Source organism: Bidens hawaiensis, unplaced genomic scaffold, assembly GCF_021521415.1.
Source record: "Bidens hawaiensis isolate Kalapana, Puna unplaced genomic scaffold, B.hawaiensis_p1.1 tig00023639_1, whole genome shotgun sequence".
NCBI lineage: Eukaryota > Viridiplantae > Streptophyta > Magnoliopsida > Asterales > Asteraceae > Bidens > Bidens hawaiensis.
In genome coordinates, this window is record NW_027493711.1 from 113,488 (window position 1) to 129,956 (window position 16,469).

At 36.3% G+C, this 16,469-nt stretch overlaps 1 protein-coding gene and 1 pseudogene across 3 annotated transcripts; both read right to left on the minus strand.

Annotated features, from left to right (window-relative positions):
• Positions 1-337: 337 nt before the first annotated feature.
• LOC143567806 (autophagy-related protein 13b pseudogene) lies at positions 338-2,545 on the minus strand (annotated as a pseudogene). The gene is made up of 3 exons (XR_013141471.1): positions 1,392-2,545; positions 872-1,062; positions 338-737 (listed from the first exon to the last, which is right to left on the minus strand). The product of XR_013141471.1 is annotated as an autophagy-related protein 13b pseudogene (transcript).
• A 4,974-nt stretch (positions 2,546-7,519) lies between these two features.
• On the minus strand, positions 7,520-15,738 carry LOC143567794 (uncharacterized). Of its 2 annotated transcripts, none has more exons than XM_077054107.1 (13): positions 15,242-15,738; positions 14,083-14,158; positions 13,949-14,005; positions 13,435-13,490; positions 12,617-12,848; positions 12,426-12,512; positions 12,252-12,326; positions 12,042-12,125; positions 11,892-11,956; positions 11,592-11,790; positions 8,409-8,497; positions 8,009-8,123; positions 7,520-7,598 (listed from the first exon to the last, which is right to left on the minus strand). In XM_077054107.1, exons 1-13 carry the CDS (start codon positions 15,736-15,738, stop codon positions 7,557-7,559), a joined length of 1,674 nt encoding a protein of 557 aa, XP_076910222.1. In that variant the 3' UTR covers positions 7,520-7,556. The 2 variants fall into 2 exon arrangements, with proteins under 2 accessions (XP_076910222.1, XP_076910223.1); XM_077054108.1 differs by lacking the exon at positions 15,242-15,738 and adding an exon at positions 14,451-14,567 and having other exon boundaries at positions 14,083-14,161.
• Positions 15,739-16,469: the final 731 nt, after the last annotated feature.

Here is a 16,469-nt window from a genome sequence, read left to right on the forward strand (position 1 = left end):
CTTAATAATGACATATAGCTCCCCCTGCATATGGGTAGCATGGACGGTCCTTAACATTTAACACTTAACAGTCTTAACAAACGTTAGCCAATATCCTTGTATGATAAGTTTTATTCTGTTTCTTAAATAATATATGCAAAAACAAGCATTAGGTAATGTATCCGACTTATATTCCCTTCTTGGTCCATAACCAGAAGCTAACCACCAAAATCACCACATGCTGCACCGGTCAACAAGCCAAACTTTTGTAATGAAAACTACCATGTACACCAACTATTCCAATATATACAAAAACAGCACCAGCAAGCAAAACCAAGATAACCAACCATATGACCAACTTATAACATAATAACCGTCAACTTAAAAACCAAACAAAGCACTCAAAACTGTCATGCATATGAGTCTAGGGCTTGCCTGATTGCTTTAGCAACACTTGTTTCACATCCACATACCCTTTGAGCTCCTCTAATGCATCAGATGTGGTCTTGATCCCAGAAACACTAGAAAAAGATGGCGTATTTGAAGAAGCACGAGGTGCGTGATCTTGAATCTGATTGGATGGTTTTTCAGGCCTTGAGGTTTTAGACACGTATTGTGACCGATTCAAATCTTGTTGAAGAGGTGGTGCCTTTTTCAGCATCTGAACAAGAGCACCAACTGCAGCATCCTGTGATTTTGCACGTTCATGTTGCTCATGTTGCATGCCTAGGTTTCCTGATGGATCAGATGAACCAGGTCTGCAAGATCACAAGGTGTACTAAAATTGGTATACAAATCTTCAAAAAGTGACCAAAATATATAACAAGTTAACAAATCAACACGATATCTTAACACAGTACAAGAAACAGGATCTAATCTTATGTTTGCATACCTGCTACCAGGATCAATAATGTCATCATCATCCACCACAAAGGGACCTGAAAACTCAGAGTCATCATAACTATCTTCAAACGACAATCTACTAAAGCTTCTAAAAGAAGATTTATGTGGAGAGCTGTTGGTTGAAATTGAAATCTTCACACCAGATGGCCTCGCAGTATCTTCTTCTGTTAACGATAACAGCTATAAAACCAAAATAACCTAATAAGCTCCATTGATGCATAATCACAAATAATAACAACATACTATACTCCTAAATATATGTCCTACACAAATTCACTTTATATTACCTTTTGGGAACTTTTCTTCCAAACTCTGTTTATACAACTTTAAAGTAAAACAAAAAAAATGTAAATAAAAAAAATCCTAACTTCAAAAATTAAAGCAAGCAAAACACAACACCCTTGCGGTAATTTGATCACATCTCATTCGTTTGAGCACGGTTTGAGGTGATTCAAAATCTTGAAAAAAGCTAGTAAAAAACTCACATAAGATTTGCATTATAAAAGTACCTTTGAAGAACTTGTGGGAGTACTCAAGCTTCTCTCAACCAAAGAAAGACTTGGTCTGGTAACTTTGGGAGGAGGAGAAAAGGGCATAATCGTCTTATTTGAAGACAAAGCAGATATGTAAACAGGAGCGCTATCACACCGTAAAAGAACCTTCAGCATATCACCCCCAACAGGTGGTGATGGTGATGGAGATAGTGAGAAGTTAGGCGAAGGCAAATACTCATCATAACCAATATCTTTAGTATGCCCTTGAACTGGTTCCAATGAAGGATATCTTGAACCAATAGGCGGTCTACGGCTTCCAAATTTAGAGTACAAAGTTCTCAATTCTGAGTAAGTAGGTGAAGGAGACGGGAATGCTGATGGTGGTGATACCATACATGTGTCATAACTCCAACTATGTCGCCTTCCAAACGGCGAAGATGATAGCTGAAGGTAGTCTTTTCAAAGGATCTGCTAACGGGCTACCAACATAATCCGTTATAAACAGTGGGGACATAGGGGTAGACGATTCTGAACTCGTATCAGTAATTGAAGGAAGGTATAGCAACGAAATGCAAAGTTTACCGCACGAAGTCTCCACTGGAGTAAACACAAACTGCTGCATTTCACCTTCATCTCTACAAACAAGCGGCTCACCTGACGAATACACCCTATGAACCAAACTAAACGACCGAATCTGACCAGACGAGTTGACCTCACGGAAAATCTTGTAACCAGGTAAAAGCCTTACAGTTACATATAACGATCTCAATAGCAAAATTGACTTCTTGTATAACGCGTGCGAAGTAATCGTGTTTAACAACCTTTTGTTACCCGAATAGCCTTCTTTGCAGCCCTTTTTCGTCTCGTATCGCATAATCCATCTCTCGATAACCTTCTCACCGCATCCAAATTCATCGCAATCCGATTTCCAGTTATTCGGTCTCTGAAGCAAGACCACATCGACGACCATCGGCTCGAGGCTGCTTTGGCGCCAGAAATCAATGTTTTCGAGGGCAGTCTGTGAGGGCCAAATTGAACCACTTATCCCTAGGTCTAACAGTGGAAGCAGAGGAGGAAGGCGAATCGCAGTTATAATTACGAGAAGAGACGAAAGGACATCTGGATTGGATATGGTTTGAATAATATAAAACATTAATAAAATTTGACATTTATAAAACGATACCAATATTTTCACAAAAGAGGTAGATTATCTAATTCTGTTTCTTTAACTTTATTTTGTTATAAATCATCTAGCAAACGTTATCAACTTTTAACAAAGAAGATCTAGTTATCCGTATTAACATTGTAGTTTATAGTCAGTGTAACTAAAAGGATAAGAAAAAAAGCCAGCTGCTTACACTTATAATTTTATATGTGAACCAACTAAAAGGAAACAAGAATTGCAAAAAGAAAGAAAATTAACAATCATTCAAAATTTTGTTAAGAAAAAAAAAAGGTAATGAGTTTAAATATTTTCTTTGAACCTAAATTCAGGTTGTGTTCCCGAGTCTTAATTAGCGGGGGAGAGGAATGGGAATTAGGAAAGAAAAAAAAGCTAGGAAGTGATAGAAAATTATTATTAGACACAAAAATTTTCTCTCATAATCTCTCCAATTTGAGAGAATGAACATATGCTCAAATTTTCCCGCCTTTTATCTTCTCTTCTCTTCTCTTCTTAAAAAATCTCTGGAACATGGTTTTTTCATACTAGGGATAGCTACTGTCTTAATATTTCGAGATTGCAAGATTTGATTTTCGTTTTGGTCTATCTCTAATTACATGTATCATGTAATAACACCTGACAGACATAACATTTTTGTGATTGTGGAGTTACAAGCACAATATCTAGTGCCTTATGCCTCTTATTTAGTTGTAAATCATAATAATTTTGGAAACAATACACCAGCTGAATATCCAATATGCTTATCTACAAAACATGTATTAAAATTTTGATTGATTGTAATTTCTAGATTGTTATTGCATGTGATTAGATCATTACTATAATTAGTTGATTATCTCTTATTATTTATATTTAAAAACAGATTTGTTTGAATTTAATCCAAATATATGATTACAAAAGGTGTCTCCAAACATAAAAAAAAATAAACACAAAAGACAATTTAAAAAAAAAAGAAGAAAATTGATGTAATTTTTAAAATTAGATAATTTGGATGAGATTGTAAAAACCCAACCCTTTTCAATCCGGTTTCAATCCATTTTTCTTTTTTTTTTATAATTTCATTGTGAGATGCAATACAATTTATCATTTAATACATGAAAGCTTTTATGACCTTTTTATCATGTTCACGAATATTTCCATCAATTATCACCAAAAAAGAAAACGCCACATAAATACCCATTAATTAAACATATCTTAAGCGGAGAAAGTTAAATGATTGTTATATATAACTTTAAAAAATCAAATACTAAACCTTATCCAGAATACTTAAAATGTTTTGTTTTATCATACAATAGAATGTGTGAAAAAAGTAATTAATAGAATGTGTGAAAAAAGTAATTATACGAATATTCTTTCGCGACGTGTATATTTTCTACTAGCTTTTAGCTCTTGTATTACGGGGTTTTTTATATTTGTCGTTTCTATTATTGTATATATTTTTTGGAATTTATTAATTTATTATAAGAAAGTTTGTTATATTCGTTTATGCTCATTTTTAGATGAAACATAGAATGAATCATCCACTTATTGTTTTATATTTGTTTGCTTGTGTTCATTTATATTTGTTTATGTTCATTTGTTTTCGTTTACGTTTGTTTATATAGTTCATTCACCTCTGTTGAATTAATTATGTCATGAGAGAACAATTATCACTTGAGAAGTCAATCTTTGTTCGTTTATCTTCGTTTTATAGCCTCTTGTTATTCCTTTTTTCTTCTCAGAAAGTTAGGGTTTTGTATGTTAGTGTAATGAAAATGGTCTAAAGTGTAGTTTAATAGGTTTGAGATGTCTATGCCTAATGTTACTGTTGTTTATAAACAAAACGTCAACAGGAGTTAATTGTCAAAGAAAGAAAACCTGTCATATGCTTAGAAAAGATAAATTGTTAATTTGATAATTTGGTAAAGTCAAAATGTGAAAGTCATATGTTTGGGAGTTTTGGAATTTGTGTAGGTCACAAAAGTTGATATTAGTTGTTTTTTATCATGTCATAAAACATCAAATAGAAGATAAATATATATAAATAAAAAAAGGACTTAAACCAAAATTCCTTATATTTGTCAGTTCAGTATGCACATCATGTTATTTTTTTTCACCGTTTACTTTTTTCATGTAAATATCATGTTGTGTGTACTGTATAGACAAATTGTTAAAAGACAAATACTTGCATACAAACCACAAATAAATGCATCAATGTAAAACGAAAAGCTTTCAAATTTTGCTTCATAAGAGAAACAGATCTTACGTGTTGATGCTCTGCTAGGAAAATAATCATATTGGTTATCACACTTTAAACACATTAGATAGAGTAATATCCACCTACAACACATTAAATTAATAAATTAGCATCCAAATTGCAGGAAAATAATCATATTAGTTATCACACTTCAAATAAACACAAAACATTATTTCTAGGTATAAGACCTATGAATTCAGCTTCTTTATAATTAATCCAAGTTTAAACTTCTACATGTTACACAATTATGATTGAACATCATAAAGCCCTAAAGAAGAAAACAAAAACCCATCATTCTATCAAAAGCTTTTATAAACTTGAAGTTCAAATCGGTTAGGGCTTGAATTAAATTTTGCGTCTAAAACATATTGTTTCAGGTTTTCAGATTTATATTTTTTGTTTTTATAGATGTGTATTTTTTTTTCTTAGACCCTCACTTTTTTTTCGCCTTGATCCTAGGCCCTAGCTGGGGAGGCCTGTGCGCCTAGCGCCTTTGATAACTATGATACGAATCGAATCGTTAATCAAATGGGCCAAGAAAATAGACGGAATCCAGATTAGAAAATAGATCAAGAGAACAAATAGACTTCTTAATTCATTACATTCATTCATATCCCAAACATTAAACTTTGCCTCTTTATAGGCTTAAACAAATAACCAAACTAAATTTACGTGACCACTACTCTACTAACTAAGAGAAAAACCACTATTAATACTTGACATTAACCCACATTGCTAATGAACACATGGGATCGTAATTTAATAATTTAATTTGTGAATTTAGGGGTGTGGATGAAGGTGAAGTGGACTTCAGCACACAACGAACTATGGCTAAAATGTTAAACCATCATCTTGAAGAAAATTTCAGCTTAAAAGCTTGCAAAATCTAACAGAAACTTAAAGAGAAAAATATGCATACAATATAACTGCAATCCATCTCATTTCCTAAAACTATTAACAATCAAAATTCAAAACTATGGAGGTAGGGTCTTAAATACCTGGTACGACCTTTTACTTATTGTGCTTTATATTATATTCGTTATATTATTATTGTTTACTAACCGATGCCCAATGAGCTGGTGGGTTGTGGAGGTAACTCTTAACCGGGCCTGGCCCAATACGGTTAGGGTTTCATGATGGTTGTCATGGAGTTCCTATATAAGGGGTGTTCGTATCTCATTTGGAGGATCCTCTTCTTGGACACTTTGCCTCCACATATGTTTTTATGTCTGTAAACAAGAGGAAACTCTTAGCAGTCACCTCCACTCCCCCCATATTTCCATGGCAGATCTCGAGCTACCGGAGAAGAAGACGAAGTCGTGGTTCGTTCATCTCGAACACCGAGGAACATCGTCATGGATCTGGTCAGATTTATTTCATGTTTCTTCAAAAACATATATAGCAACTTACAGCATAATGAGGGCTCTTTCACTGCATCCATAATAAAACTTTGAAGTTCAGATTTCCAGATTGGTCCATGACCTAACCTGCCTTAATATTATAAAACTCATCAAATGGACCGCAGGCTCACCAAATAAACCGAGTCTGAAGTTTTTATTCAATTGTAAACCTATAGTGTGAAAGTACACAAAGCAAATGACAATAATTAAATGCATATATCAAATGATTCAACACTTATAGACTCAAACCATATGAAAGAAACTGACTTGTGTCACATAGAATTGTAATAATAAGGAAAAGTTCTCAGCCTTCCAAGTGTGTTCGCTTGCCCCCAATTCCAAAAAGAAAAAGAAAAAGAAAAAGAGCAAAGGCTCCATCATACCTTAAGCATTCCCTGTGCGAGTGTCCCATATTGCTACGGTTTTATCAAGTGACTAGGATGCAAACACGAATGGATTTGTAGCCTCGACTGCATAAACAAAATTTGATTTCCTTTACTTAATTTTGTTTATGAATTTCCATTTAAAGTGTCTAGAATAGAAAAAATATAAAATGTGTACCTACTAACTACAATAAATGGTTTATCACCAACATTCCATGTCGAGTCGAATTGTTCTTTATATATATTTAGCAAACTTTGTGATACAAGGAATGAAAGGCCCATAGCTTGACCCGGTCCATGATATGGATACTAACACAACAAATTCAAAGTGTTAATGTCAAATACAAAATGTCATTGTACTAAACCAACTAAACACTTGGTCATTAATTATCTGATGATACATTTTTAATACATAGAAGAAGACTACCCGGCGATCTAACATGTACCCATCAGCAGTTAGAAAACTGCAAACGGTTTCAATATCCTTTTATCTTTCTAAAACCCACTTTTTGATGACATGAACATGTGCATGTGAAATTGTTTATAGTAAACATATTTAACGAACATGTGCACAAACGATCTTCTGACGAATAATTTTCATCATTTTTATATGAATTGTTGGTGGCATTTTACGAGAGGACTATGAAAGCATATGTTTTAAGCCAGAAACTGAAGAGTTATTTCCAGCGTACTTTTATCAGTTCAAATAACTCAATCCCTAAACTCACTTATTAATAAAGGGCTTAATAATAGATTACTAAGAATTGACAGTCATAAACAAGCCTGCTCAGCTTGGTCTTGTGCTGGTAAGAGTTGAACGTCAAAAAACATCATTCAAATACTCAACTCAAAAGATTTCATCTAATATAAACCTTAAACATAAAATGCATCAACATTAGATGTTATACCATAAATTTCATACAATTCAAAAACTAAAAACAAGATAATGAGATTGCAGCTCAATTTATCTGCCCAACATCTTCAAACTACGCCTTTAAACTTGGCATCATACTCATACGGTTGCTGAAATTCATACCAATAAAGTTAAAGTCAGAACTCATGACATAATCAAAATAAGCATAGTAACAAACACAAACTTCATGTCCTTAGTAAATGAACACGAACAAAAAAATTATGTTGGTTTATGTGTACGTGTTAATTCATTTGTTCGGTTAATGTTAAATATACAAACATATTCATTTGTCACAGACTATGATAAAAAATTCTAACTTTTAGCAGATTGTTTGGGTTTTAACTTCTAAAAGATAGATGCAAGTTAGCATCTTATTAACAAAAAGATGTCAGCAGACCATTCTACCAACACTCGAGTTGGCAAGCGCAAAGATTTTAAAATTTAATACAATCAACTTAACCAGAATATTATGATCCTTTGATTAAACAAATAACTGTACGCAAATTATAGAGTTACTTACCAAGAAAATGGCTGATATCATTTTGCCAGCAAACCATCTCTTATGCATGCCCTGTTGAGCTCGTGAGGCTGCCTCAACACTCTCAAACCGCAGATATACATAACCCGCACTCTGCCTGTTAGTCAAATGAGAGATTAATAATAAATAATAAGCTAACTTTTGACCAACGACATAATAAGGGGGTGTTTGGGTGAGCTTTTCAAACTTGCTTAATTGATTTTTGGAAAGCAAAAGGTGTTTGGCAAAACTTGTCCAAAAGCTTCAAAATGAAGCTTTTCAAAAGTGCTTTTGCTTTTCAAAAATCAAATAAGCAAATAATCAAAATTTAAAAGCTCGCCCAAACACCCCCCAAGTAACAAACAAGGTCATAAAAAAAACAAGATAATGAGAGCACACATACTTGTCAACATAAATATGCTTCACTCTTCCAAATTTAGAACATTCTTCACCAACATCTTCTTTTATGTCCAAATCAAAGTCTGGTTCAGTCTGCAAAAAGTACAACATGGAGGAATATTAAATCAAGTGTCGTCTAAGGGTTGCTTTGGGTTTATGTTTCACGACTTTATCTCTAGTCAATGAACCAAGTAAATAAAAAAAATACTTAAAAAGAACAGGTATAGTTTTAATCCATCTAGTTTAGAATTTAGGGATGAGAAAATTAAACAGGGTACCAGTACCGACTTTTTGAGGTTTCGGGATCAGTGTGGTATGGGTATTTTCCCAAATTATTGCCTTCGGCAGCGGTACCCGGGATCATCCCTAGTTTAAATAAATATGAGAAAACATAAACTTTGTACACAAGTGTATCTTCAGGTGTGTTTTAGACAAAATTTTGGGTCAACCAATCCAGCCGACCTTTAGCTATTAGCAGATGTATATGGTTATATTATTATTATTATAGAATAGATTGTATTTGACATAGAATATGATTCATCTCTAAATTAGAGGAGAGATTTCTGTATATATTAGGGATTATTGGTTAATGAGAATCATCGAACTTTATCAGTTATCATGGTATCACAGCCATCCCTGTAACCGTGTAACCCTAGCTGTAAACCTTCCCTCCTCTTATCATCTTTCTCCCTCTCAGATCAATTCCTTCTATTTTTTTCTGTTCTTCTAAATGGATAAAATACATCCAACTGTTACGGTTACTAATACAACTCATGGGCGGAGTTGTTCAGAATTCATTGCAAAGCTTTCAAGGTTTCTGACCACATCGGTCCTAAGGCCCCCAAACCTGCTTCCTCATCAACAGATAAAGATGACTCGACTTATGTTAGCCCAGCCCTATGGAATCGATTAGATGCGATCGTGCTCCAGTGGATTTATGCCACCATCTCTCATGATCTGTTACATACTATCCTAAAACCCCAGTCCACTGCTCTTCAAGCATGGACAACTTCGGAGAATATCTTCAAAGATAACCAAGCCACACGGGCCGTCTACCTTGGCAGAAAATTCGGCTCCACTCGTTTGGATGATTTTCCAAACATGTCAGCATATTGTCAAGCCCTAAAGATGTTGTCCGATCAGCTCGCTAATGTGAACGCACCGGTGGAAGAGGACAGGTTGGTGATTCAACTCATAACAAGTTTGAATGAAAATTACGAAAGCACAGCTCAAATTCTTCAAGGCACTACTCCCTTTCCAAGTTTTTACGAAGCCCAATCAAAGCTCATTAACGACGAAATAAGGAAACAACATCAGACCGCTATTAGCTCCCTTCATTCTGGTGGTACAGCCCTTCATGCTTCCAATAACCGCACCAACGACACACACCACCACCAGTCCGATTCCCATGTTGGTTCTAGGGGACGAGGACGTGGTCGTGGTGGTCAAGGTAGGGGACAGTCTTCGAGCAGCCGTGGCAGGGGGTATTCGGGTCAGCAAAGGTCTGGTCAGCATGGATATGGCTCGGTTCAGCACGTTTATGGGTCTGGACATCATCACCTGGGCTACGGTCAAACATCTTATCAGTAGAATTCTGCTGGTCAGCAATATTACCGACCCAACAGCCCTTCTTGGCCCACTCAGCAGGTTCCATGGGGCCAACAAACTTGGGCTTACCCACCTTGCCCGTACCCTACACAGCAGCCTCCAACAATGGGCCCAAGACAGCCCTTAAACCCAGCTTATGGTCCTCCAACAACTCATGGACCAGGAATTCTTGGCCCACAACCCCAACAGGCTTGCGCGGCGTCGGAAGCAAGCTATACACCGACCGATATTGAACAAGCCTTCAATACTATGACTCTTCACCCTCCGGACCATACCTGGTATGCGGATTCGGGAGCAACCACACACATGACACACTACTCAGGTAACTTCTCGTCTTATTATAATAAAGGTCCTTTTCGGAACATTATTGTTGGTAATGGGTCCCATATTCTAATCCAAGGTACGGGACATCAATACCTACCCCACCCGTTTCCACCTTTAAACCTGTCTAACATACTTCACGTACCTGATATAACTAAAAACCTTTTGTCAGTACGTCGTTTTACAACTGATAATAACCTTTCTATGGAATTTGACCCGTTTGGTTTTGATGTGAAGGACTTCCCGACGCGGACACCCATCCTTAGATGCAACAGCACCGGGGACCTCTATCCATTTACTCTCCAGTCCCGTCCAAGCTTACAAGTCCAGCAGCCTTTGCATCAACAACCAAAGAGCTATGGCATCATCGTCTCGATCACCCGGGATCATCTATCTTATTATCTTTGAAAAACAATGTCTTTTGATTCATGTAATAAACAATCTCCTTCTGTTTGTTCTTGTGTGTTTGGTAAACATATTAAATTACCTTTTAAAAAGTCTACTACTTTTACTTATCTACCTTTTGATATTTTACATAGCGATTTATGGACATCGCCTGTTCTATCATCCAGTGGTCATTGTTACTACATATTATTTTTAGATGATAAAACAAATTTTTTATGGACCTACCCCCTCACTAATAAATCACAGGTCTTCACAATTTTTAAACAATACACTCATTAAAACCCAATTCAACAAGCAAATCAAAACCATACAATGTGATAACGGTCGTGAATACAATAACTCTGTTTCAATCCTTTTGTACCTCAAACGGACTACAATTTCGTTTTTCCTGCCCATACACATCTCCACAAAACGGGAAAAGCCGAGCGAAAAATCCGTTCCATCAATAACATCATTCGCACCATCCTCGCCCACTTATCGGTCCCTACAACCTTTTGGCACCATGCCCTTCAACACGCTACCTATTTACTCAATATCCTACCATCTGCCACCCTCAACAATATCTCTCCTACCAAACTCCTTTACAACCGGATCCCAGTTATACACACCTTCGCACCTTCGGGTGCCTGTGTTACCCCCTCACACCTTCCGTAAACATCAACAAACTAGATAAACGCTATGTTCCTTGCGTCTTTCTAGGTTATCCATCCAACCACAGAGAATACAAACGCTATAATACCCGAACTCAACAAATTACCATATTCCGTCATGTCGTATTTGACGAGCCAGTCTTTCCATTAACTGACCCACCCTTTTTGCATTTTGAATTTAAGAACAAAGAAAATATACAAACCTCAGTAGCAGGATCAAACATATTCTTCAAAAGGAGACACTCGCTTGGGATCCCAATAGGCTCTAAAGCTGTGACTGGAACCATTTGGGCTAAACTTGGAACAGGCACTGCAGGTAGACCATTACTCGGTAAACCACCAGCTAGGATTGAACTAGATCCGTTCACTAAAGGTGCTCCAACTCCAAGAGTCCCAGGTAGACTGCAAGGATAATCAACAGATATATAAAAAAATGTAACATTGAGATGCAATATAGTTGTTAAATTAAATGCACAGTACACAACGCTAAAGCCTGAACCTACCCTGAAGCAATACCACTGCGATCCAACTTCGCCATAAGCTGAACTCTTGATTGAGCATTTAAAGCCTGCAAAAAACAAAACAAAAACAATTAACATCCTTTGCATGCATACATGCATATACATACACACACATAAAGACGGTGGACTCACCAAATAGCCACCATCATCGTCATCAAAATCTGATGCTTTAGTTCCTGGGTCTTGTGTCACAACGTGGTCGGTAACTGAAGATACCTACATAACACAAACAACAAATTGTATCATGGATATTGAAAACTAGATGCAAAGCTTGTATAATCCTCAAAAAGTCGAATGTTTACATATAGCAGTCAAGAAAGAAACATAAGCATAAAGTTTCACCTTAATTGTCCGCCCAGCAATCTCAAGTTTCCCATTTAGACTAACGGCTGCCTTTGCATGCTCCAGTTGTGAAAACTTGAATGACAAATGAACAACAGGTTATGTGCTGATGTTGTTAAATATAAACATAAGTCAGCAAGTAAAAACAAAATAGTTTAAAACTGAAACACCCACTTGAACAAACCCGTAACCTTTACATTGTCCAGTCTCAAGATCCGTTGGCAATTGCACCAGCTCTACTGGACCAAAGGATTCAAAAATCTAAATATCATAATAAAAATTCAAGAATTAAATTCTGAAGGCAACAAGAAATACATATATAACAGCACAAAATATTAACCGAATAAAAGGGCTAAAAATTGCACCTCTTTAAGTTGCTGTTCAGTCATGTTGAAATGCAAATTTCCCACATAAAGCTTGCGCTCAACTGCACCATAAGGTCCAGCAATACCACCTGCTCCACCAGTTGAAGCAGTGGACTGCACAAGATTCTTTTCAGCCTCTGAAGGTTTGACCATTACAGGCTGTCCAAGCAGCAGTTGACCAGACATAGCAATTGCCATTGGCACAGACATTGCATCATAAAATTCGATATACCTGCAGTTTTAAATAATCACACAAACTGAATTAGAGGGACGAAGGTTAGACATAACTTCTTTGAAAAATATTATGATTATTGCCCTATGGGGCTACAGAGAAACTTTGTAGAAAGTTACACAAACAAAAAGTAAAGTAATTTCCTTCCAAATTATGATAAACCGTATAATATTAGGTGAATTAATTCAAAAGCTTTTTTTTAGTATTAGCAAAATGAACAATGCTCACTAAATTTAGTGCAAGTTCGCTGTTGCTATTCATCACATCTTATTAGTTAGTGTAAACATCTGAGAACTTCTTTTAGACAATATAGTGTAGAAACTACATTCAGTGTATATACTGGCATACTGCAGAATACAGATGCTCTACGGCCCATGGAAAGGCGAGAGACGAAGGTCCACAGAATACAGATGCTCTACCCGTTTGCAAAAAATAGTTTTTGAGTTTTAAATAAAAACACATATACTAAGACACTGAATAAATCATTCCATTAATAAATTAGATGAGATGATGTGCTTTTTTCATACACATTTACTTGCATGAGATAATAACAATAACCTAAAAAAAAGTAAACAGAGGCACTAACCCAACTCCTTTTGACCTTCGTGAATTCCTATCCATGATGAGACGCACATCCCTCACCTGCCAAAAAAAAAAGCAATGAACATCATAACATAGTTCAAGAAAACACTACTCATAATATACCATCATGGACGACCACAGTATATATACGTTTACCACACTTAGGGGTGCTCACAAGATCATCAACTAACATGTCCATAAAAATTCACTCACCCCACTATAATAGAATGTTGGAACAGATGTAAAGTCAATATACTAGTTGAACTGAAGTCAGAAGAGCATTTACTGCAACAGGAAGGAGATGCATCTCAATAAAAGTAATCATAATGTGTAAAAACAATCAGGTGATAGAGCTAGAATTGCAACCTACTTTTATGAGCATTATGTCACTTGGTTAACATATAGATCGACCATTCACTAAATGTAAAACCTATTGTAGAAACTTAATAATAACATTTGCAGTGTAACAAGAAACAAGCAAAAACATGTCAACAAGGTAATCTCGATATCGTGGTTACCTTTCCTGCTTTTGAGAAGAACTCATAAACGTCCCACTCGGTTGCCTTCAGTGGCATCTGCAGACAACGGGTTTATAGGGTGATTAATATTATTTTAAAGTGTGAATAGTTCCCATCAGATATAATGTATCTACCTGGTAAGCAAACACTGTCCTTTGGTCTCTTTCTGGATCAGCTTCAGGTTCAGCCAATTCCTTTTTGTCTTTCAATCTCCTGCAATGCAAGCAACTTACATCAATCAAAGTGAGAAAAAAAAATCAAGGATGAACAGTGACAACAGGTTCATATTGCATTATTTTATCCATAATTCACAGTCAGGAACTATTATATGGAGTTAAATCAATAAAGTCTTCGCAGAGAACCAAAACGTTATAAGCAGAAACAGCACCATATGCATTGCCCACCTAAACACACAATACATCAATTGTTAACATCTCAGCTTACAAGTAACCTTAATGCCATTAATCTTGGGACGCAAAATATATATAGAAAACTGACAGACCTTATAAGACTCAAATTGTGGGAAAGCATTTTCTTCAATGAAGCCATGAAGAGGTTTCCGCAAAGTTAGCTCATTAGTACGTGCAAATACTCCATCTACGATTTCAACCCAAATTAGATGCTACATACTTGGATTGGATTGCTAGGTAGCTAAACTACATAGTTTTTGTTGGACTTAATTGGATCGATCAACACGAATAGTTTTGGGGTAACTCACACAACTCTTACAATATTATTAAGAAGGAAAACCACACAAAATACAGTGTCTCTACACCAAAATTTATAATAGCGATAACTCGTTTCCTACTTAAAATCTTCTCCCGATTATAACCTAATGCTAACATTATCTCTACTAATTAAATGAAACAAGATAACTCCGAATATTATAATACTAACTAATCAAACTAAACTTGCATTTAACCCCTTTAACTCGTTTCAAGATTAACTTTGAAAATTCCCCTTAATCTAGAAACCAACTCGTAATCTTTAACCCAATTCTTTCTTTTCACTTAACCCTTGAGTTTTTACACAACATCTTGTTTTCAATAAACTAAATTTTTTTACTGAGCTTAGACTTGATAAACATAAACCCTAACTCTGAATGTAGGGATATAGCTAATGCAATGGTATACTAAGTTACTAGCCATCAATGTATGAAATGATTCTTAATTCTCAATATGTCAATCTGTGAAGCAATTATGCATATAAAGCCATAAAATTACACAACTGAAAAATATGCAATATGAAAGCTGAATCAGTTATAAACAAATAAATAAATGCACATTTGGTCACCTGCTGCTTTCCCTGGCTTCAAGCTCTCTTTCCTGTTCTCTAAGCAGCTCCTTCTCTCGTTCTCGCTCGAGCCTCGAGTGACTCCGGCTTCTTCCAGACCTCTCTCTCTCCTTCTCTCTTTCTCTCTCTCTGTCCCTATCCCTATCCCTCTTCTCTCTGTCTCTCGAACTCCTATCTCTCTCCTGGTCTCTGCTGCTTCTCCTTCGATCTCTTTCTCTCTCTCTATCCTCATCATCTCTGCCGCTACTTCTGTGACGCTCAGACCTCTTATCCTCACGGTCACGGTCACGGCGGCTGCGTCCGTTATCTTCGTCGTCTCTGGATTTCTTAGGTTTGCGAGTTTCTTCAGTGAGTCGTTCGTCTTCGGCGTCGGCGTCTGTGTCTCTGTCCCTACGGCGGTAAGCCTTCTCGGAAGAGCGGTCTTTCGGCGGAGAATCGGCACCGTTGGCAGGCGCCGCGACGGTCTTCTCCAGGTATTCGTACTCGTCGAAGTCCATGGCGATTGTTTCCGCACCGTCGAACAAGAAATTAGGGTTTGGAGTCGTTTACGTGGATTCTCCTTCGCCAGATTTTATAGAGCGGCCAAAGTTAAACTGCTAATTTGTTCGGTCTCGATTAGGTTCATATGTTTATCGTGTATTCGGTTAGTAAAACCCGCACAATGCGGCTATAAGTAGACGTGAATTCAATAAGTATCGAGTCATGATGCCGGAGCTATACTAGATAATAAATTGGTAGACGCCCGAATACAACAAACTAGCATATTCAGAATAACAATACTGACATGCTTATAAAATTAAAAGCGCACAGGATACCGACAAAAATAAGCAAACCTTGTGACAAAAATAAACATGTTTTTCGGTATATGTGGATTTAGGTTTGTTTTATTATAACGATTTAAAAGAAGGGTTAGTTTGGTTATGTAGATGCATGTTATTTATCTCATCCTCATAAAGCAAAGCCTCAAACTGGATACGTGTTCAAGAATATAGGAAGTTCAATTTCATGGAGCTCTCAGAAACAAACACCTTTTGCAATATTCTCAAATCATGTTGAAGTCATTGCACTACATGAAGCTTTTATAGAGTGTGTTTGGTTAAGATCTATGACATAGCTCATAGTAACCTCTTGTGGATTAGAGAAATATGGAAGTCCAACTTCAATCTACGAAAACAGCGCAGGTTGTGTCTCGCAAATGAAAGAAATGGTATATCAAAACTAATAGAAT

What these genes read in the sequence shown, in the direction of transcription:
- LOC143567794 (XM_077054107.1), bottom strand. Translation starts at nt 15,738, where the DNA reads ATGGACTTCGACGAGTACGAATACCTGGAGAAGACCGTCGCGGCGCCT. An exon ending in GGACAGTGTTTGCTTACCAG is followed by an intron (nt 14,006 to 14,082) that starts GTAGATACATTA and finishes CGTTGTCTGCAG; the next exon opens with ATGCCACTGAAGGCAACCGA. An exon ending in TCTTCTCAAAAGCAGGAAAG is followed by an intron (nt 13,491 to 13,948) that starts GTAACCACGATA and finishes TTTTTTTGGCAG; the next exon opens with GTGAGGGATGTGCGTCTCAT.